At 43.1% G+C, this 22,868-nt stretch overlaps 1 protein-coding gene across 4 annotated transcripts; it reads left to right on the forward strand.

Moving 5' to 3' along the window:
- On the forward strand, positions 1 to 22,864 carry Octbeta1R (Octopamine beta1 receptor). 4 transcript variants are annotated; one of them, NM_001038975.3, is made up of 9 exons: positions 1 to 143; positions 12,427 to 12,990; positions 15,527 to 15,724; positions 15,873 to 16,044; positions 17,121 to 17,257; positions 17,331 to 17,513; positions 17,807 to 17,960; positions 18,088 to 18,255; positions 19,409 to 20,115. In NM_001038975.3, the coding sequence occupies exons 2-8, from the start codon at positions 12,575 to 12,577 to the stop codon at positions 18,091 to 18,093; spliced, it is 1,266 nt and encodes a 421-aa protein (NP_001034064.1). In that variant the 5' UTR covers positions 1 to 143; positions 12,427 to 12,574; the 3' UTR covers positions 18,094 to 18,255; positions 19,409 to 20,115. The 4 variants fall into 4 exon arrangements, with proteins under 4 accessions (NP_001034064.1, NP_001262843.1, NP_651057.1 ...); NM_001275914.1 differs by lacking the exon at positions 18,088 to 18,255 and having other exon boundaries at positions 19,409 to 22,864; NM_142800.3 differs by lacking the exon at positions 18,088 to 18,255.
- The last annotated feature ends 4 nt before the right edge of the window (positions 22,865 to 22,868 follow it).

A 22,868-nucleotide genomic window follows, 5' to 3' on the forward strand; every position in this document is an offset into this window, starting at 1 on the left:
CCGCAGTCGTGCGTTGTCCTTTGCTGCTGTCGGTTGTGTCCGCGCCATCCGGTGACTGTATCAGGGCCCTCGACTTTCGCGGAGCCAGCTCGGCAGCACACACCTGTGAGCTATCGCCAGCCCTCCGCCTGGCAACGAGTAACGTAAGCAAATTTGCACGTAAATTGCGCTAAATTATCTTACAACACAGCACAAATTTGCCTGGCGCGGATTTCTTCGCGTGTGCCTGTGCCCTCCAATCCACTCCACTCCACTCCAATCCACTTCGAGTCCTGTTCCTGCTCAGCTGGTAGGAGTAGGGTGTCTGTTGGAGGGCAGGAGGAACACGAAATAACCGCTAAGTGTTTTACAACTTGAAGGCGTTAAGTTGGCCATCCTGGGCTCTCCAAGTTTTCCATGTCCCATCTCGCGGGTCTTAGGCCAGAGTGGCAAACAAAAATCTGTGTAAGCTGCTTTGCTGGCGGCTTGTTAAAAAAGAGGGAAAACGAATGAAAAACTCGCTAGCCATCAGCTTGTCAACGGTTCGGGGTCCTTTTTTTCATAGTCGCCTTATTGAATTTTAAAGATCGCGCAAAGTATGCCGTTTTACATGCATAATGAGGCCACTATAGTGGCTATGGCCTACGAATACGAACGGCTGGGAAAGTGAAAACGTGATTGCATGGCAGGAACATAAATTAAAACTTTGCCTTTTAACTCAATTAACAACTTGGTGTGCGCAGAAAAAAAAAGGGAAAACAGTGAAAGTTATTTACTATTTTTAATGGAAAGTTATTTGTAATTACCTACTCAAACTAGCACTAATTAGCGTGACTTTTTAACATTCCGTGTTTGCACAAAGTTCGCGGAATTAATCCAGGCTATAAAGTCAACTGTAGATTAGCATAATTCTGATTGGATTTTAAGCTTTCACAAAAAACATCGTGATCGTATTTATTTGTTTTCCGACAATCCTAAATGATGCTAATATTTTTCTTTAATCAACCAAAAAAATACAGTACAACCACTTAATTAAATGAAAATAAATAGACTCCACATACAAGCAAAACCACTTGAAGTGCTGGCTCGAATTTGCAGGGCTACATGTGGCATACTTTCCATAAGATGTCCCCAGGGCGTCCACGGATCTCGCCAGGATTCGTTGATGTAGGCTCTTATGCTCCACTCGGCGGTTCAGCGAACTGCGCCCAAGGTCCTGCCACATGTCAGCAGGAGGGATTACTTCGTTCGCGCTGCTTGGCTGCCCACATTTCATTGTTTGTCAGCATTTACATGTCCTTTTCCCCCGTACACTCCTGCTGTGAATGTGTGTGTGAGTGTTATGTGAGTGAGTGTGAGTAATGGCCGCGACATTTTGTTGTTTCCTTGTTAGCCACGCATAAATTTTAATAGTTTTCATATGCTCCAAGTGGGCCGCCCCCTGCTTTCTCCTACTTTCTCCTCTTCCCACCACCAACTTTCACCTGCCCACGTTGGCTACGCTTGCTTTCGAGTGGCTAAAAATAAAGCCCGGAATGCCGAAGAGTTTATCCTTGCCTTGAGCTGTTCAAAATGGAATTATTAATATTTCACGTACCGAAATATAGACATGACCGACTGAAAATGCTTTCCACACACACGGCTGGCTGTGCGTCTTTCTCCCCAGCTTTCTCTTTTTTTTTTCATACACATGACGGTTGTTTATTCGCGCATCAGGACTCGTGGGCCTGTTTAATCATAACGAAATGCGGTTCACCTATATATATACGAATAAACATGTATATACACAAAATGCGGAGGAGGTGCGTGTGTGGGCATGGATTTCCATTAGCGCATTTCATTTTAATTAAACTGGCAACTGTCACGTAGTCGATCGATTTGTTAGGCATTAGGCCAGTAATTTGGTTTCCAGCCCATCCACGCCCCCGCCCTTGGCGACATTATACTTAGCTTTTTTGATTTGTCTTACCCAACTATGAACAAGAAGTTGATAAAGTAAACTTTTCGAAAAAGTTCAAAAGTTTTTCGGCAAATTGCGGTCGTCCAACACACACACACACACACACGCACGCATTGAGGACGAAGGCAACTTTTCAGGATATACTTTGTCCAACTACAAGTGGAATTTGTGGCCACAATTTCAATATTAATTTCAACCCTCCACCTGAAAAGGAAAATGGGAAAAGGGCAAGGGCAAGGGCAGGCAATTGAATTTTTAGAAAAATACCTGCGAGCTCCGACTGACCCAGATCGAAAGGATATCGCCCAGCAATGTGTAAACTCTCTTAACGAATTAGTTGGCATAATATTTTGCTCGGACCAAAACGGTTTGCATAGTTCGGCAAAAGTTTTCGGGCTTTTTGGCCAACTCTTCAACTCAGACTTCGAGTCTGACTCTCAATTAAACGCATTTTAAGCGTTATGTGCTGCAAAAGTTTTGTGGCAAAGTACTTAGGTGTCAGGAAGAGACGGCTGAAGTCGGGGGGTTGGACTCAGAAAGTTTTTCAATCGATGCCATAAAAGCAGCACCAGGCAATTAATGCCCCGAAAAAGGCAGGAAAACTAAACTGTGAGTGGAAATTGGCGTGTTTGTCTGCGATTTTTGTTGCTGCCTTTGTTTTTTTTTTTTTTTTTCGTCCGAAAATGAGAAGAACCACGAGGATGAGGCATCGTCTGCTTTTGAAGTAGTTCATTAAGTGATTGCTTGATTGATGGCTCATCTGCGTCTGATTTGATTTTCATTGCCCGATACCGAACTTTGTTTGGACTTTAATAGGCCAACTCAACGAGGCTAACTAAGCGGATAACTGAGCTGTTTATCGGGTGAACTAGCTGTTAATAATAGCCCGGCTATCGGGGTCAACTAAATATATATATTCGACCTTGAGAAACCCCCACACTGCACCCACTTGCAAGTGGAAGGAGCTCGTTGGCCGGTTTTGATTGATGACCTGGCTGGAAATAAATTGGAGTGCGTTATTAATAAGCTTATGGTGCAGATATAATGGTCCTTTGTCTCCAATTTGATTGAATGGCATTTCAATTATCTTGTTCAATTGAAGGAAACGTTGAGTGTCAGAACGTTCGAAAGGATAATTGGAAAACTAACTGCCAATGTGCAGGAATGCTTTTAAATTGAAACTCAATTTTAATTGACACAGAGCATTTTACAACTGAGTTCAAAGTCAGGGTTAATAAATTGCTCTGCATTTTTAGTAGTTTTTATAAACGTATCTTATTATTATATATTATTGTTTCATATTAATTGCCCAATATTAATCAGCATGCTATTTATCATGGCAAATTGGGAGAGAACAATATTCCTAATGTTCTATTTACCTACATAATTACTCATTGTATAGTTATTCAGTAAATTTGCAGTAATTGAATCATACAAGATTATAGAGAGAGAGAGACAAATCGCAATTCCACCCAAACAACTCAATCAACTCATCTGCCGAAAATCGAGCCACGTTACGTATACGCAGCGGATGCCCGTTGACAATGTATGCCCAACTAACTAGCTGCCAGCAAATAGACATGCACACAAGGCCACCCTGTGGATAAGCATGTGGAAGGATGAGTGGAGGAGTAAAGAAAGGGGAATGGGAACCAGCCATTCATAAACACTGGCCCCATCCATTTTGGCCTGCTCATCTGTCAGCTGGAGTTTGGTTAGTCAAACGTTTGTTACATTTCGCTGGCTAAAAATACGGCACCAGATGGGAGCTTGTGTATCCACGGGGCGCAGGATCTGTTCGTGGTGTTCCAGGTGGGCTACGATAGTAGTTCGCTTATCTAATTATAGCTTCATTACGACGCTGCCTGATGGAAAACTCGGCTGGTTAAGGGATGGGGCTACCAATAGCCAGAGCAGCATGAACCACTCAACCACCCAACGCCGAAGGACAGACACTGCCAAGTAGGCCATGTGCAGCCCAGTTGGCTCTGGCCTAGACATATTATTATCTGGCCAGGCAGCTAGTTTTCCCAGCTCTCGATTCCTGGGCCTGTCAGTCAACATAATCATCGCCGTCGTCATTGGCGATGAGTACATTATAGCAGGCATGATAATGAACCAGCCAGCGAGAAATTGCAGCCATTAGTTGGCCCAAAAAGCTGGTAAAGAGGTCTTTTGAGTGTTTACCACTTGGGCGCTGACATTTTCTTGCTACTGCGGGAATTCTATAAAAAAAAAAAACGACGCAAAAAACAAGAAACACAGAAAGTGTCGACCCTGTGATTTGATTTTATTTGATTTGCCTTCACTTTTCATGTGATTTTTCGATTCCTTTCTCTTTTTTTCGGCTCTTGTTGACGCTGATTGAATACAAATACAAATATAAACAAATGGCGCTCACCTGCACGTAAATAAAAGCTTTAATACATCAACAAATAATGGCATGTCTGACAGTCACCTCGATACCCCTGGCCTCACATCCGTTTCCGTTTACCTTTTTATACATATATACGAATATATATATATATTTTTTTTTCTTGTTTTATTTTCGTTCTGCCACTGCCACGTTGGCAGCAGCGGCAAATTCGATTTTCAACATTTTACACTTTGATTTCGCTGGCGCTTTCCTTGTCATTATGTGATTTTGGTATTTTGCTCAAAAACACACACAATGGAAACAATCGAATGGAAAGGGAGAAGATGCTTAGATGGAACACGGATCCGCCTTGAAAATTCCCCGTAGAGCATTTGACTTTAATGGCGTTCAAGGCTCGAGGTCCTGAGTATATTGACATGTTATGATGCGTGGCCAAGCTGCCATATAAAGGCGTTTATGTGGACCCACCCACACCATCCACTTATATACTCGGGCACACCCTGCGTGCTTAGCCTGCCAACAGGAGCAGGGTCCTTTGTCTCCAGCTCCTGCCACACGTCCCGTTGCAATATGCCCCTCTTATATTAATTCAATCACTTTGGTTGCATGCTCCGCTTTATGGACAGTCCTCGGATCATCAAACTCTCGCCTTTTGACCTTTACGGCATTCGGAAGGTATATATTCGTATACATTCGGCTGTAACGCATTTATGGCTTTCAGTTCGGTGATGAAACTTTAAATTTCCTTCCTCCATTCCAAGGAAATCATGCCCAAGTCGTAAGGCAGACAAAGGGACAGGCCATAAGCCTGCTGGGATGTATCTATATCTATATTTATCCTTATTGCGGCGGATGCTGAGGATGCTGAATCCAAAGCTCGGGATGATGCCTCCGTTGTCTGTATTGTTTCTTGTCAGCTTGAATTTTTCGTGATTTTTCATGTGTCTGTCAGCAGAAAGAAAGCTCTCTTCTCTTTCTTCACATTTTCCCCATTTCAGCCCTGAGTTTTCCCAGCGAATATCTGAGAGAGGGCCCCCAAGCAATCTGCGATTGAGTGGGGGAATCCGAAAAGGGACGAAGATGACCTTTGCCAACAATCGGTTTCCATTTCCAAATCGCATTATATATGCTGCACCAATAAAAGTTAAATTGTTCCTCCGACTGCTAAAGGACACTGATATGGGAATGGGATTTCATATTTGTCTGCTTAATATTTCAGCGTGACCGTCAAAAGGACATCGCTGGTAATCCGAAAAGGGACTGCCAATGCGGTTCATCAAAAGCTGGTTTTTCTGTTTTCCTGTTTTTCTGTGCGGCGGAATAAAAACGAAATTAGACTATGTGGCAGCAGCGAGTTGATTGAATCCAGAATTGAGTTGACACTGTGCAAACTTTTCGCAACCATAATTCATTGAATTCATGCCAGCCAACTCCTGCTAACGACTGTAAATCATTTATTGAAATGCATTTCTTTGTGTGTGAGGGAAAGTTTAACAAGTTTTTGGTCACCTAACGTGTGAAATAATTGATGATTCTGGTTTTGTTTTCCGTTCGCAAATAACATGTCATTTTCTCAACGAAAAACACATTGAATAATAAGGTCATGCGAGTGGTGGGTTCCACTTTTCATTTAATACGTTTTCGATTAAATTTCAATATATATTTTTGGACACTGAACTTTGGCTGGCTTATTAAATGTTTATTTATGGCCGGAATGCGTGGTCCGGTCTCCCATTACGTGCCACTTGAAACTGTCTGGAAAAAAATAGGAGAACATTATGGGTTTAATGTATAAAATTGAACTTTAATACATACATATGCAGAAAATCTCTTCTTTAAGCCAAAGTTAAACTTTTGAAGAACTTATTTTATTGAATTCCCATTACGTTTTATGTTTATGTTTACTCCTGAAAGAACGCCGAAATCTCTAACTCAATTGGTTAAAAGTAGGTAATTGCGGCTAATGGTCCTGGAAACTTGGTCCAACTGTCTAAGGCAGGATAACTTCCAATCAGATGCTTACGCACACTTGGATGTGGCGCGTGCGAGCTGGGCAAATAATATAGGTAGGAAATTGCTGGCATATTAGCCAGCGAAATGCCATAAAAATGTGCTCACATTTATACACTCGAGTGTGCTCCGGTGTGCCATAAAAAGTCGCAGCCCGAGAGCAGAACAAAGCAGAGACATTCGATTCACTTGCTCGCCCGCACCCATCGGATTGTACACTCAGAGAAATTGTGCAAATGAACATAAAATGGGTTGAGCTAAAAATGCTGCGTACTCAGTGCAGTATATATGTATAGTAATATACTTTGTAGTACAAATTAGATATTACTTTGAATATTATGTTATGCAAAGTTTGCAATGCAAACTGAAATTTCTTTCGTGTAGCATACTTTTTTGGGCCAGTTCCGCTAGGAGACACACACACGCACTGACTCACTCCCAGGGATATAAATGCAAATGGCAATTGACTTTCAATGCGGACGGATCCGGTGGCCCGGGTAGGGAGAGGGGAAGGGAAGGTAGAGAGGCGCACGGACTTGGTAACTTGGGCGCAGAGCACAATGTCAAATTCAATCGCCAGCGAAGGTCGCGCACTTGGCATGAAAAGGCCAGAGCCAAAGTCAAAGTCAAAGCTGAAGCAGAAACTGAAGCAATGCCGAAAGCCATCGACATTGAGTATATCGACTTAGGTGAGTGACTCCGGCGGAGACGGAGACCAGAAATCCAGAGGAAAGTGAAGAGATGAGAAAAGCCCGGCCGTGCCAAGTACGTGATTTCATGCTAATTGTTTGGGCATTGCAGCGCCAGTTGGAGCAGAAGTGGGCACTTGGGCCAAGTTTGCATAGGCAGCGTTAGCTGTCCATTTCGTTCAAAATTTGCAACTCTTCGACAATTTTGCGCTTCGTTTGTCAATGTCGTCGTCGGAGGAACTTTTGAATTGTCGTCGACTTCTCGGGGCCATGCAATTAATTAACGTAAATGAAGCTGCTTGCGTCTCAAACTACCGGTCGCCCGTTCGTCTGGCAAAGTTTCTATTTGGACAGCACACTTTCGAAAGTGGAAGGTGGGCACCATCTAATCGCTGAAGGTCTTGGCTGCAGGTTGCTCAACTGGCAGTCAGTTGTGAGAAAACGGAAAGCAGACAAAACCAAGACCAAGTGCTTGTGCCAAGAGCAGGATGCCTCCTGGCTCACCTGCCCCTCCATCTGGCCACCTGCCTGAAACAATCAGCACAGAAAGTAACAACAATTGAGCAAAATACTTTCCTGTGTTTTTACTTTTTTGCCAGTTTTTTGTTTTATTGTGCCCCTTTTCCATTTTTCCCCACCCCATTTATTTTTTCTACTTTTTGCCTTGCCAAAAGCAGCAGAACTACAACAATGCCCTCTCCAGGGTGTGGCTGTGTGTGTGTGTGCTGGTGCTTGTGTCCTTGATAAGGATGCATCTTTTCTATTGTTAGCTTGGCATTTTGAAAAATGTTCTCAACGTGTAGCTAGCACTCTCTCCGGTGCCTCTTTCTGCTCTGCTTGAAAGCCAGCGGCTTTTGAAGTATGCGTGTCTGCCTATGTAACATGGCTGCACGTGCTCCTTCACTCTCTCCAGTCTCCCGTCTCCCGCCTCCTGCTGCCTGAATCCAGCGTCCTTCCCGCACCCACACCCACTGCACTCGGAAATAATTTGAAATGCAAAATCATGCGGAAGGCAGGCGCAGTGCGGCAGACGCAGGACGCAGGCTGCCACCTGCTCACCGCCAATCGTGTGGCACTTGTTGTTCTTGTTGTTGGGACCTAAGCACCCTCAAACACACACAAATACACACAAATACACACAAACGGACGCAGACACACGCACTTGCTGAATCGCAGATATGGTTCGTATGTAGGTTCACAGGATCTGGGCAGTCGTGCGTAGCTTTTAGCAATTTTATACCCTGCAAATATGGTCAAACACGGGAGTATAGGTGTTAGACAAGCGCAATCTGTCTATAAAACCAGCTGTAATCCCTATGATTGCGCCATAGTGTCGCCCAACGTGGGGCTCTACTGCTGACATACATCATAACAAGAACTGGTGACCAAAGAAGGTTTCTTTTATATTAAGAATAATATTAAAATATTTTTAAACTCTTTGGTAAAAGTTTAAATGATATCGGTACCATCAGTACTTACCATATTCGGGCGCCATCCTCAGTTATGTGACAACATAGAATGCTAAATATTTCGACAGAAACAAGAAAAAAGGACCCTGTATATCAATTAAGGCGTTCGCAGCACGTTTTAGCCGTTATTTTTCCGTTTTCAAGGGAGCCGGGTGAATTAAATTTCTTTTGTCCGCTTGTATGCGTATGCTGTAAGTCATTTCCGCAAGTTGTAAATTTATTTTAATAAAGCTGCGGTGCGTGTGAAAATGTGTGCTCCCTCTTGGCTGTCAAGTGGCAGGGCCAACGGTCAAAGAGATCGAAACTATGACGACCCGACCATACATTTATATACTGAATTATTTATTATACATTTTCTCTGCGGCGATTGCTATGATTGGCTTTTGTAAAGCATTTTTAAATATTTAATAAACTAATTAATTCCATATTTGTCTTTTCCATAAATGGCTATCAACGGCATTTTCTATTCAAACGTTTGCTATGCATTGCTATTTATACGATACATTTTCTGTCCGCCCGTCCTGACGATGTTTATTTTGTAAATATTCCCAAAATGTGGCTCGAATTATGCAGTTCATTATTTGGCAAAAGACCACTCCGCTCGAAATGCAAAGGATGAAAGGCCGCAGGAGCCGCAGGACGCGCAGGACATGCTGTCGTTGTCAACGCTGCTGCTGGCAGGCCTCAAAAATGCAGACCTGAAAAATGCCAGCTAAAATGCTCATCTATTTTCAGCTAAGGTTTGCCTATGTGTGTGTGTGTCTGTTCGAGTAATGTAAACCAAATATGCACACACTGGGAGAAAAGTTCCATGTAATACAACTCCAAACTGCACCTTCAAATGAGTTGTGTAGCAGAAGTCATGATATTTCAGGTTTATGTTCTATAAACCCTCTACAGCTTACACTATTCTAGTTAGTAACATTAGCTTAGCTAATCTCTAGTTCATTAGCAACATTTTTGCTAAGTGCCTCAACAAAGAATCATGCTCGAAAATGGGCATCGCGTTGTTTTGTCGGGCAGCAATGCAAATATAGCTCGTAATACTGCAATTTAAAATGTAAATGCGAACAAGGCCAAGTCCTCTGATGGCTAGCATATGAATATGTATCTGTATCTGTATATGCGTATCTGTGTGGGCCACAATAGAGCGGGGAGTTGGGGCATGGCCAGATGAATAATTGAACTTTTGCTTCCGCCTTGTCAGCCTGATTGCCTCGGGGGGCTTTTGGTGTTCGAGGGGTACGCCTTAATATATATGTTTGTTTTATTTTCCCATTTTTATTTTTCGCTTTCTCCGCTGTTTGATTTACCAAACGGTCGACATAAACGCAACAAAGTAAGCTTTGTTTTTCCATTTCTCGGTATTCTTGGTTGCGGCTGACCGCCGTCGATTTATCTTTGCATATTTTTGCAGGAATCCAATTAGTTTCGATTCGCTGCCATTCGATTCGTTTTCCGTTTGGGTTCGATTTCTTCCTGATGGCGAGAAGAGTTTCGGCCCGATTTCATTTCCTTGCGCCGCCTTGTCCTGGAGCCTTTTAGCACTCAATTAAATCGCTTTTCGAAGGACATATTTATGAGACCGCAATCGCCTTGAGCCCAAATGATAAATGACTTTGTCGCGATTGGGTCACTCAATTAGAACGCACTGCGTGTGTTTAAGTGCCATCTTCGGGATTAAGTCCAAATCGATTAGCGGAAGGGATGATAAAATAAGGACGCACTCGAAGATTTGCCGGTTCTTTGCATACATTAAAAATTAATTAAGATCCCAGTTAAAAAAGGGCTCTTCGAAAAGTAATTAAGGCTGACCATCGCAGACGCGTTCAGAAGCCCTAGAACCGAAACCACAACCAAATCCGTATCCAAACAAACGAAAGATTCCAAATTAATTCTTCTTTTTTTCGGAACTCGGATGGGCCGAGAGCAAACATCAACGCTTGTGGCTTGTGGCCCAAGTCGCTCAGCTGTAAATAAACAGAGGCGAACTCAAATAAGCCAAGCATCAGTAGGAATAAATAACTAACAAGCCAAACTTTGGTCCCAAGCTCCCAAAGCCCACTGCACCGTCACAATGGACCGGCCCAAATAAATCACAGCCATTCACAATGCGATTGAAGCGTGGCATGTCCTGGCAAGGACCCATCCACTTATTCATACAAGACTGGAACCATTCAGTCAATTTTCGATCTGTGGTCGCTGCCTTAAATATTTTATACTAATTAATGCGACTGCTTATTGATTCAAATTGCAATTGCATTAATAGCTTCTTTAAGAAGACCATTGTATGGCGTGCTCGGCTAACTTTAAAAGGTTAAATGAAGATGTCATCGGAGAAAAGGTAAAGATGCTGACTTCCCAAACAAATATACATATATATTTAAAAATTACAATGATATATACCGGCTGTGAATGATGTATTGTGATGTACTCCCTCGATGCCCTCGATGCTCAGCCAGACAAAAGCTGAGACCCGGAACTCCGACTTGGTATTGTTGTGGAGCATTGTCAATGCGATTGACAAAAGCACTTGTTGTAGAGTGTGGGGTTGTGGGGGAAAACTCAAAAATGGCTGAATGGAGCGCGACCTACGAGCCTTTTCAATTTGTTGTCCTTTATTGATTTAAAGTTCACTCCAGTCGCGGTCGCTTTGTTGGCGAGTGTCGTTCGCACACAAGCCACATACATATGTATTTGGCGCACGCAAATAAACACAGTTGCTCTGCTGACTCTCGTATTTGTTGGCCAGAGTTTACTTTGCCTGCCCGACATGGGAATTACACGTTGGCTACCAAATGTTTGCCAATTTTGGGATCGAAGCATGAGGCTCATAAGTACTGGTCCCCCCAGATCAAATGGGAAAGTGTAGCCCCGGGGTACTGCCAATCAAGTAAGGCAGGCGGATAAGGGCTGGCATCGATTACCAGGCTAGCAAATTGCAAAATAAATGTATATAATTTCAAAATTGACATTTGCTAATGATAAGCCTCTGCCTCATGCCCATGCTTATGCTGAAATATGGACAAAATTCGGGCACAGAGCAAGAGATGCGCAGAGCAGCTGCCATCCGGAATGGAATGAGTTGGAATTTGGGCAGCAGATGGCGCTGTCGCAAAAGGAAGGAAGCTAAATTTCACTGGGCCCCAACCAAACGGAAATTTCCACCCACGGCTCAGAAATTGAAGCTGTTTATGGTAAATTAAACCAATTGAGTGGGATTACGTTTTGCGCACTACAACAACGCCACCAACCTCCGCATCAACTCCGCAATCTCCGACACCCCGAAGTGTTTCCAACTGGGTTTCAATTTCACTGTCTGGACGAGCCTGCGGCTAACGAAATTTATATACCCATACAATGCCATCAAAGCCACAAGGTGTTTATGGGCTTAACTCCGGCCCTGATTCCGCCTACTTGGCTGCCTCGCCTCACAGATTTGGATTTGCATGTGCCACGATTTGGGGCATGCGGCTGAGAAGGCGGCTGAGCAGGCGGATAGAAGACAAATAGCCAGCACGTTGCGGTTCATTTGGCTGTCACAACAAATGCCGAATTGATGCAAATGTAAATGGATTCGATATCCAGGAACGCGTCGTCGGAATCCCAAGCAGCAGTCAAGTGATGAATACACGGCTTAAAAGATACTGTATTAACTTACAGTAGCTTACCTTCAAAGCAAAAATTGTAGATTTCATTCTCTAGTAACGAGTTCATATCCATACCTCTTTAATATTGGATACTATTTATTACCCAGTTTATTACTTAGTTTTTATTTCAGAATCAAAAACAAATATAAGCAAGCTTACCCCATTTAAGTACTTGGCAATTGCAAATGTGCACATACCACTTTCTTTTCCATCCACAAACTGGCTTTCAAACTGCTGTTGGCCAACTCATAAATATGGCAGACAATAAATCTAGATTCTTTTTCAATTGCAGGGTTTGGCAAACGATTGGCAATAATAGGAGTCATCAAAACGAGAGCAAATGTCATACAGCATGTCGTCCTTATTCCGTGGCGTTAGTGCGACATTTGGAGTTGGAAACTAGGAGCCCACTTAGACTAACAACGCCCGTGACCATTACCATGACGCTACTGCAGAGGCTTCAGGCCATGTCGGCCACCACGACCAGGACAATACTGGAGGGCAGCATCAGCAGTTTTGGTGGCGGGACAAATGAGCCTCTGGCGAGCAAAATACCCGTTCTGGAGGAGTCAGCCTCACATGCCAGATATTTGAAATTCATTGCCGACGGGCTCATCGACGAGGGACTGGGCAGTGCGGTGGGCAGTGGGAGCAGCATCGCCGTATCCGTTGAAGACGTGGTCGCCGGACAGGCGCAGGACATCCAGGCGAGCGAAGGATCCACCGACGACGCCGACGGCAGTAGCCATTTGGCATTAGTCTTCGTCAAGTGTTTCATTATTGGTTTCATCATACTGGCCGCCATCCTGGGCAACATGCTGGTGATTGTGTCGGTCATGCGGCACCGGAAATTGCGGTGAGTCCTTGCCATTGTGCGTTCTAGCCATATCCGTTGGTCAGGACATGTGTGTCCTCAAATGTCTGGGTTTCATTAATTTGTCGCCATGAATCAGGTGGCTTTTTTCCCTTTTTGCGCCATGGTTTCAATTTCATTGTGTGCATTTGGCAGGAAGCTTCCAACTATAAGTTACTTAGATAATAATTTAACAAAGCATGAACTTCAACATCAAAACATTAGTGAGCAAATATTAAAAGAGCCCTTACTTTCGCTTTTGTTTAAGGTAAATTGCCCGAGCTGTAACCTGCCACATTGTCCACGAATCGTGGGTGTTTTAGCTGTCAAGGACATGACTTGTACACCCCACCCCCCCCGCCCCTTTTTCCTTTTATTTCTTTGTTTGCTCCTTTTTGCCGAACGATTTTGTGCGATTTGACCGCGTTCGGCTTAACGAGTAGCTACCTCCTTTTTTTGCGGCCATTAATTTGTCATCATTTATCATATTTTCCATCATTTTTGCGTGTCAAGCGCACAGAACTCATCTCGTTCGCCCACCGAACACTTCAGAGGGGGGCGTGGTTGGTTGACTAAGTTAAATGCTAGATACGTGCGTAATTACATTAGAAATGTTAATAAGGGGCGAGCATAAAAATATTGTTGCCTACTTACGGGGGCGCCATTGGCATTTACTTTATGTGCGGCCATATAATTTGTCAAATTTATGAATTGGGCGCCACCTTCACATGAGATATGGCCACGTGGGCGTTTGAGGGATTTCCAGGTATCCAGGTAGCAAAGTACGTACGTGTTTCAGTCGCAAATTCAAAAGCCCAACACCGCTGGCATTTAAAGAACCCAACATAAAACACTTGGAGAGAGGCGACAATGGTGTAACCTAACCCCGGGACATTCAATGTCAAGGCGCAGACTATTAAAGCAGCCCCGGGAAAACGTCTTCCACTGTCATTGCCGTATTCCTTTCGCCTTGGAACCAACCAACGCACACCTGACATTTGTGGCTGCCACCGAGAATGAGGATGGGCATGGTGATGAGCATGGGGGATGAGGCTCATTTAGCCTGCCAGGGACAGGCAATTTGGGACCTGACCCTGACTACTACGTGTATGCCATGTTGCCGTTTTTATCTCAACTGCCTTGCGCCAGCATCTCTTTCATTATTGTTGGGCTCATTGTCATGTGCGTTTTCCGCACCATTTTCACCTTTTCCGCCTCGCTAGGCAGTTTAAATCATCACGGCAAATTAGACTTAATTACGAAACAACATGCATTCCCACTTAGGTCCCATGCTACCTAAAAACCTTGTGACCAAGCGGAGTAGCAGGTATCTATTTCAATGTTCTGGATAAGCCATCTGGGCGACAGTTGTGCGACTTTTTCACGACTGGCCACTCAACTTACATTATTCATGTCACACGCATCGATAAAGTGGGTGACAAATTAAAGTCAGACTGCAGATCAAGTACGAGGAAGAGCCGGGAAAGTGTTTCCTCACTTTTCCTATTAATTAGAGCTTTCCACGTTGGCTGCCTGCCGAAAGTGTCGACTCATAATTGTAATCAAACTTGACACCCAACAAGTTTCCTCCTTTCATTCCCGAGCACCCACTATATAATCGGCTTTTGGGTAACGCCTCAATAACATTTTCGTGTTGCCTCTGATGCGGGTGTTTTGCCTTTGTACTTTTTGGGCGCTTTAAGCTTGCTCCAAAAATGTAGACCTTTCGGGGCGTCAGTTTGTGGCCGTAATTAGGTTTGCGGGAGATGGTTTAATGTCCCAGTGAAATATGGCAAAATGGCGAGCGATTGTTAACGAGTTTAATAGATAAAGGTCGGATACACATAAAAAGAATATCCATGATTGATGCAGTTTAAGAAGTTCCCATCCAAAGTTCCTTCATTCAAAAGTTTATCTGGCACATTAATCCGTTTAGACGGAAAGCAAAACTTTCATTTGCGATGTTGTGGTACGAAGAGTCAAGTTCCCGCAGATGTTATGGTTTTAAACATGAATTCCAACCGCCCATTCGGTTGCGGTTATATCCGTGGAATGGCGTTATGTACGCCTGATTGTTTGGAAATCAGTGCGGACGGCCGATAAACGCATTTGCTGCTCCACATAGCGTATACGCCGCGTGCACCTAATTGACTTAACGTTTTGCGGTGCCACGCAACGTTGATGATCGCTGGTGGAAGTTGCGGTGGCGTTAAGCTAATTATTAATTAACCCATTAAACAATGAAATCCACTCAGAGAAGCGCCTTTTCGTACATGAAACGGCGGTCACACGCGGCGTATGCGCAATGTGCGCACCAAAGTTTCCAACTCAAGTTGGACAGCAATCCGAAGTAACGATTAGCGCTGCGAGCTCTGAGTGACTTGAAAGCTTAATGCACAAATTTAATTTGAGAACTTGGCACTCTCAATACCACTGGCACTCAGGCTTTAGGTTCATTCTGCCATTTTTGGTTGACTGTGTGGCTTCCGCCTTGGTTCCTGCTAAGTTTTAACCTAGCATTTACTCCTCCTCCTTGCAGCATCATTACCAACTACTTTGTGGTCTCTCTGGCCGTCGCCGACATGCTGGTGGCCCTCTGTGCGATGACATTTAATGCTTCCGTCATGATCTCGGGCAAGTGGATGTTTGGTTCCGTGATGTGCGACATGTGGAACAGCTTCGACGTCTACTTCTCCACCGCCAGCATCATGCACCTCTGTTGCATATCGGTCGACAGGTGAGTCCCGGGTTTACTTTGTCATTGTGGAATAATTGAAGTTCCGAGTGCTACTGGGATGTCTTTTATACCTTCCTTTAAATGCCCATCAAATTGAATAGTTGCTTGACAGTTTCTAGTGACAATCTTTTTTCCCCTTTACCCGTAGATACTACGCCATTGTGCAGCCACTGGACTATCCACTAATCATGACACAGCGACGCGTGTTCATCATGCTATTGATGGTGTGGCTATCGCCGGCGCTCCTCTCGTTCCTGCCCATCTGCTCGGGATGGTACACAACGACCGAGAACTACAAGTATCTCAAATCGAATCCGCATGTGAGTAGCTTACTTGAAGCCCTTAATTGGGACAATTAAATATTTGTACAATAGTGTATAACTCTATTATGGAGCCCACAGATTTGATGAGTAGGTCGATCCGGTGTATGCACCTACATTATTTATTCAATTTTCTTGCACATCAAACTAATAGAAAATTCTAATTTAGTTGAAACGGTATCGACTTTGCATGCATTTTGCATGCCTTCGATGCCACGTGGGCGTCCATGTGGCAGTGGCAACCTTTGACTTTTCCCCCGACCCGCCTCAACGGAAATTGATTTATGTTTGTGTGGCTGAAGCAGTTTTACGCCTTTCAGGCTGCCAGCCGACAGGTAGCATATTTATTACTCCATTTTATTGGTTTCCTCCGCAAATACTTGGCAAACTCCTTGGCAGCACCTCCTCCATCTACAAATATATACATTTATATATATATATATATATATATGTTCTCTGCCCGTCAGCAGCTGCTGGTACTGATTCCCCCCGCCACTGCGGTTATCATTGCGCAATAAAATGCTGATGTAGAAATAAATGTAGGTAATTCCATTCCGGTTTTCTGCGCTCCCATTCAGGCTGACTTCAGCATAGGCTGTGCATAATTTTCGGCTCTACACCTGGAAGGACGCCTGAAACGCCTGACAGGCCTTTGCATACATTAGCATCCGCGGTGGGCTTTAATTAGTTTTACTTGTTTATGCTAATAACTGTCAGCGCGAAGCCGGCAGAATGTCCTGGCCGTAAATCTGATTAGATGTCTTCTGGTGGCCTTTTGTCATGGCAGCGCTGTAATGCACAGCGTAATTGAGTTTTTATTGTCGCACTTGGCATTGCAGTAATCGCATTGCCATTGCAATTGCCGTCGCAATAGCCGTTGCTCATACGCAACGTTGGCCGCCGCCAGCCGCAGTTGGCAATTGCCGAGCATTACGCTCCATTACGGTTCGCCACTGGCATCCGACTGCACTGCTCCAACGTTCATTTTGATTTATTGATAGTCGCTAATTGAGTTGCCCATCAAATCGCAACGATTTCGATTCCGATTTCGATGCTCCCCTCACTCCATATTTCAGATATGCGAGTTCAAAGTGAACAAGGCATACGCCATAGTCAGCTCGTCGATGAGCTTCTGGATTCCCGGCATCGTAATGCTGTCGATGTACTACCGCATTTACCAGGAGGCCGACCGACAGGAGCGTCTGGTGTACAGGTAATAGCTATTCGAGTGGCCCCTCCATTTGCCCGCTTCCAATTAACTCTAATTACTTACTGTGTGCGCCCAGATCCAAGGTGGCCGCTCTGCTGCTGGAGAAGCATCTGCAAATTAGCCAAATTCCCAAGCCCCGGCCGAGCATTCAGGTGGAGCAGTCGACCATCTCGACGATGCGGCGTGAGCGGAAGGCCGCCCGCACCCTGGGCATCATCATGAGCGCCTTCCTCATCTGCTGGCTGCCGTTCTTCCTCTGGTGCGTATACTTGATGGCTCAAATTGGGCAATTATCGCTAGCACTCTAAGGATCAAGTGCCGAGAAGTTTTTAATTAACTCGGGCTCATATCAAATAATTTGCACTTTCCATGCTACAGGTGGGCGGAAAGTGTGTATAAACAATTAACAATACAAGTATGTTTCCTTGGGATTGAAATATAAGAAAGGCAATGTAGACTTAAGCAGTAGTTATTATGCACTATTCAAGTATCTATTCCACCTACTTAAAAGTAAAGAATCTAACACTTTCCCTTTCTCCAATTAAACCGCAGGTACATCGTATCCTCGCTGTGCGATAGTTGCATCACTCCGCGCCTGCTCGTTGGCATCCTGTTTTGGATCGGCTACTTCAACTCGGCCCTGAACCCCATTATTTATGCATACTTCAACCGCGACTTCAGGGCCGCCTTCAAGAAGACCCTCAAGGTGAGTTGCGGGCTGGCCATCGAGTAATTTGCATATACCTTCCACTTCGACATCTTGATGGGACTTTTATTCTATTCAATTTCGCTTTGTTCGGGCATCCAAAACTGAATTCTCTGCACCACCTTAGACTTAGTACAGGGCTTCGGCAACTGCTGCAATCGCAAAGGACAGGGCCAACGCCACCCATTGCACAGAAGCGGCGGCGGCCACCATTTCGACAACAGTATCGACTGGCAACGCGGAGGCGCCACCACCAGCGCCCCACCGACGAGGCTCACGTTTAGCAATTATTTTGGTAGCTATTGCATAGCATCACGGGTGCACTGAGAAAAAACATGAACAATTTATCAAATATATTAAGTAACTTGGAGTAACTTAGTTCCAGTTACACGACTAACAAATAAGAAAAAAGATATGGAAAAAAGAACATTGTCTCCTCATTTTTTCTCAGTGCAGCTCAGTGTTCCGCGGAGAGCGTAGATAGCGTAGCGTTCATATTAGTTGATTGAAATGCTTCTTCATCCACATCTACTGGTTGCTAAGCAAACAAAATAGCTTTTCCTCTGCCTGAAGAACTGAAAACTCTGCACGTTCTTTGCTCTACAGCTCTACAGCTCTGCCTGCGCCTGCCTCTGTCTCTCTATCAGTTTCATTCTCGAGGGTATCTTTCGGGCATGGTGAATGGGACAGTGAATGGGGGTTGCAATGCTTGGGCTTTCTAATCGCTTGAACACTCTGCTTGCCACTTACCATCGTATACTACCATTTGCCATATATAGTGCCATATACCATATATCATTTCTCTTTGCACGCATAGCTGGCGCTTACTGTGCTGATTCGTTGCCTATGGCCCAACAAAAGCTAAGCCCGCCAAAGTATGCAACAGCAAAACAGAAAGCATAAAACGTAATATTTAAATTAAAACGGAACCTCTTCTTTGTATGTATGCCCAGCTACAACCAGCTACACCTACACCTTCTCCACATTCATACAAGCGTAAATGCTGATGATGAAATGTTATTCTTTCTCTAAAAATTCTCCCTTTTATGCTGCACACTTCGACACACCAGCAACACCAACACCAACACACACACACACACTGAGGCACATGGACGGGTCCTTGTTCGTCCCTTTTTTTTATATGAATGCGCGGCCTTTCATTTCGTTTAGCATTTTTTGTGTGAGTCTGTTGTTTGTTTTTTGTTTCTTTCCCTTTAGCCTTTGTTTTCTGTGTGAAACCAAATTGTCACAGACATGTGCCGCCAGCACCCGAAAAAAAAAAACACCATACCCCTGTCGATTGTGTCGCCCGTCCCACGCGGCGTATGCTTAACCTTTGAGTGCTGTACAGTAGCGAGCTAACTCTATTAAATTACATAGCGTACTCTAACGGTAGCATGCGAGTTTATCTCATCTACTCATAGTTGGGTGTCCTCTTCATTCCACAGAGTCTGTTTCCCTACGCTTTCTACTTCTGTCGACGTGGCAGGGGGCGAGACGATGACCGGGATCTGGAGTTCGGCGGTCCCAGCCGACGGGGAACCAATGGAGCCCAACGGACCGGATCCGGATCCGCCGAGATGGCCAACTGCGTCAACTCCACGGCCTCGTCGGAGATACACATGAGCGTGATGCGTGCCCGCCAGTATGCCGTCAATGTCACACCCACCACGGACGCCCAGATGCAGCAGCTGCATCCCCTGTACACCAACTAAACGAAAAACACATATGGCGTATACTTGATTTCAACTCCAGTGCTTCACAATGTCTGTTCATGAGATGAGTGCGCAGTGCACAGCAAGTGTTCTCCAGAAAACCAGATTGCCAGCTTACAAATACAAATCACTCGATAAAAACATTCCTCAAAATGGCTGCTAAGAGGGCTAAACAAGAATTTAACCACAAATAATAGCTAAAGCAACAGCCACAGCAACAATACGACAATCCCACAGATTAAATAAAGCCTTCAAGAGCAGCAAATTGACGTGCAAAATAAATTGAAATCTTATAGAAGTATGTATTTCGACATACAATACATATTTAGGTGTCATGGAGTCAGGAATTTCATAACGAGATGTTTATAAATGCGCATGCAAATAGATATATGAATTTGAATGTTTGATATACGTATATAAAAAGATAGATGTTAACCCACAAAAAAAAAAATAATAAAATATGAAATATGCATTGATTGGTAATCTAAAACGAATCGCAAATTAAAGCTACACTGTGCAACAGTGGTATGTAGTGAGAAAAAAAGTGTAGGTTCAAGGTCTGGTTGAAAGAAAAAAATTTTTAATCTGTTCAATTATTTGAAATATTAACTTTAAATACGATCAAACTTATCTGGTCCTTTCACATTTTATTCGATTAGCGAATAAAGACTGACAATTTTATTTTATCAGTGACTTAAAAATGATTTAATTAAAACATTATCCACATATTCAAAGTACTTAACCAGGCCTTAAATTCACTTTAACTCTCCAATAAACAAAGATAACTAATGTTAGTTGTAGCAGAGTGTTCGTATTGTTTGTAAAACTCATACTCTCAGTTCTGTTAGATGTAATGACAAAGCTTTGATTTGATTCGTTAAATACATTAAAATAATCTAGTTCATTGAAAAACAATCAAATTATATATGTCATAATACTTACATACATAGGTATTCATATTCATAAAGAATACATATAGGGCCTAAAGCGCACGACTAACATATCCAATGGGTCTTTAGCCTCAACTTTGATGTTTCCCATACTGTTGTTGTAGTCGAACTAGCTCTAGAGCTATATATTATATACGAACTATACCTGTAGTCACATACGATATATAGCATATGTGTGTACCATTCTGCACTTAGATGCAACTGTTATTTGTAGAACTTTTTTGTAATCTTTTGAGAAGGTGCGACTAATACCCAAAATGCTTTCCTCTTGCCTCGACAATCTTAACAAGGCACAATAAACTAAATCTCCAGACTTCAAGCCTGTTTAGTTGACTTTCGCTTTCGACTCGAAATTAGTTGAGTAGAAGATATAAGGAATATTATCAGCAACTGCCACGCCCCCAGCGCGAATTTGTCACCGCCATTGCGCACATAAATCAAAGGTGCTTCAGCGGAAAGCTGGCTATAATTGTTTGCCCAAAATATCAAATCGTGCAAAAAGTATCTATACGACTTGCATAAAATGCCGACTTTTTCCTACGATTCGCAGTCATTATTTAAAGCGCCGGCTTAAGAGCTCACCACCGTCGACAAATGAGTATCTTCCCTCTCTGTCGGCATGACTACACCCCTCCTTGTCACGACCACCACCCCTCGCCGCCGCCCACAGTGGGCGTGTCAATATTTGCTTTATTTAACTCTCGACACTTTGTTTAAACTGCAGAATGCCCACGAAAAAGTTGGCAGCGAGCAGCCGCGTTGATAACATTTGAAATGTAGCCAAATATTGTTAATTAAATTAACGTCGAACGATAAGAAGCTGAAGTACAAAATGCGAATGCTCTTTAAACCGTTTTGCTTCGACTAAAATAACTTAAATATACTTATTTTTGGTTACATAAGTCATTTCTTTGTTGCCACAAGTGTTTCCAGGTGCAATGCACTTTAGTACAACGAGGAAACAAAACAACAGTCGCTTATGTATCTCAGCAAATCAAAAATAGAACAAATCGTTTCAGTATACTCGAAGTTCCAAAATGTATATTTTGTTTCTTCAAATAAATTATTTCAAATATTTGTACCTCAATTTTAGTCATATTTTCCATTATTAAGTATTACCCTCTCTAATTTAGAGTATTTTTTCGTAGAAGTGTGGCACGTGTCCGTAAACCAGCTGGATCACAGCGACAATAACAAAAACAGCCATAATTAACAAAAATACGATTTAGTTTAAACGCGAATTGCCATGTCAACTCACGGGAGCATGTGACTTTCGAATAAAAAAAAAAAACAACTAAAAAGCTCGCGTAACTGTCGACAAGTAAATAATTAAATAATGGAAATTAGGCGAAGCTTACGCCGATTACAGTCGCCTAGAAAAGTATGCTGACTAGTCATTATTCCATGATGCAATACCTGATAAGTTGACGATTCTCGCACATTCCACACAGAATCTTCATATGCGAATCCCATGGGTGACAATGAGTTGAGCAACTATTTCTGCCAGCGACCGTTTGAAGAACTTATATGACTGATTCGTTTTATTTTGGTTTACTAAGTTTTCACACTGTACGTTGCTAGTAGAAATACCAAGTACCTAAGATGTTACCAGTATAAGCATATAAATCAGCTGAAAGAAGCTCAATGTTCAAAATAAACAAATCATTTGGAGAGCTCGCTGCAATCGAAGCCAAAACCAAATTGATATACATTAAATGTCCAACAGAAACGCTGAGCTGCAGCTTATTTTGTAACACAAATACAAACTGAGTGTCTAATAATAATAATAATGGTAGTCAGATAATTGTTAAATATTGAATGTATTATGCATGTGAATAGTTGAAATCGATTCATTAAAGCGCGAAAATAAAGAGAATTTTAAAAGCAGACCACACGAAGGTAATTACAAATTAATGCGAACATTCATATATTCATACGTAAACTCGGCCACACGGCATTAAATATGAAATACAAATAAAAGTGACAACCGGAGAAAAATGTTAATTAACTTGTGAACAATATTTACAAACAACAAAAAGTCAGATAGCACGAATCTTGTGGTCGATTGTCGGTCAATTTCGGAATTGTACTCAGATACCTTCCAAGTTTCACGAGCAAAAAAAAAAAAAAGAAACATATAAGGCGAAACCGAAAGTCTTCGACTTAAGTAAATGTTAACATGTGCGTTTTTCAGTGGAAACTATATTAAATTATACATATATATTTATTATACAAAGGGATAT

Source organism: Drosophila melanogaster, chromosome 3R, assembly GCF_000001215.4.
Source record: "Drosophila melanogaster chromosome 3R".
Classification (NCBI taxonomy): domain Eukaryota; kingdom Metazoa; phylum Arthropoda; class Insecta; order Diptera; family Drosophilidae; genus Drosophila; species Drosophila melanogaster.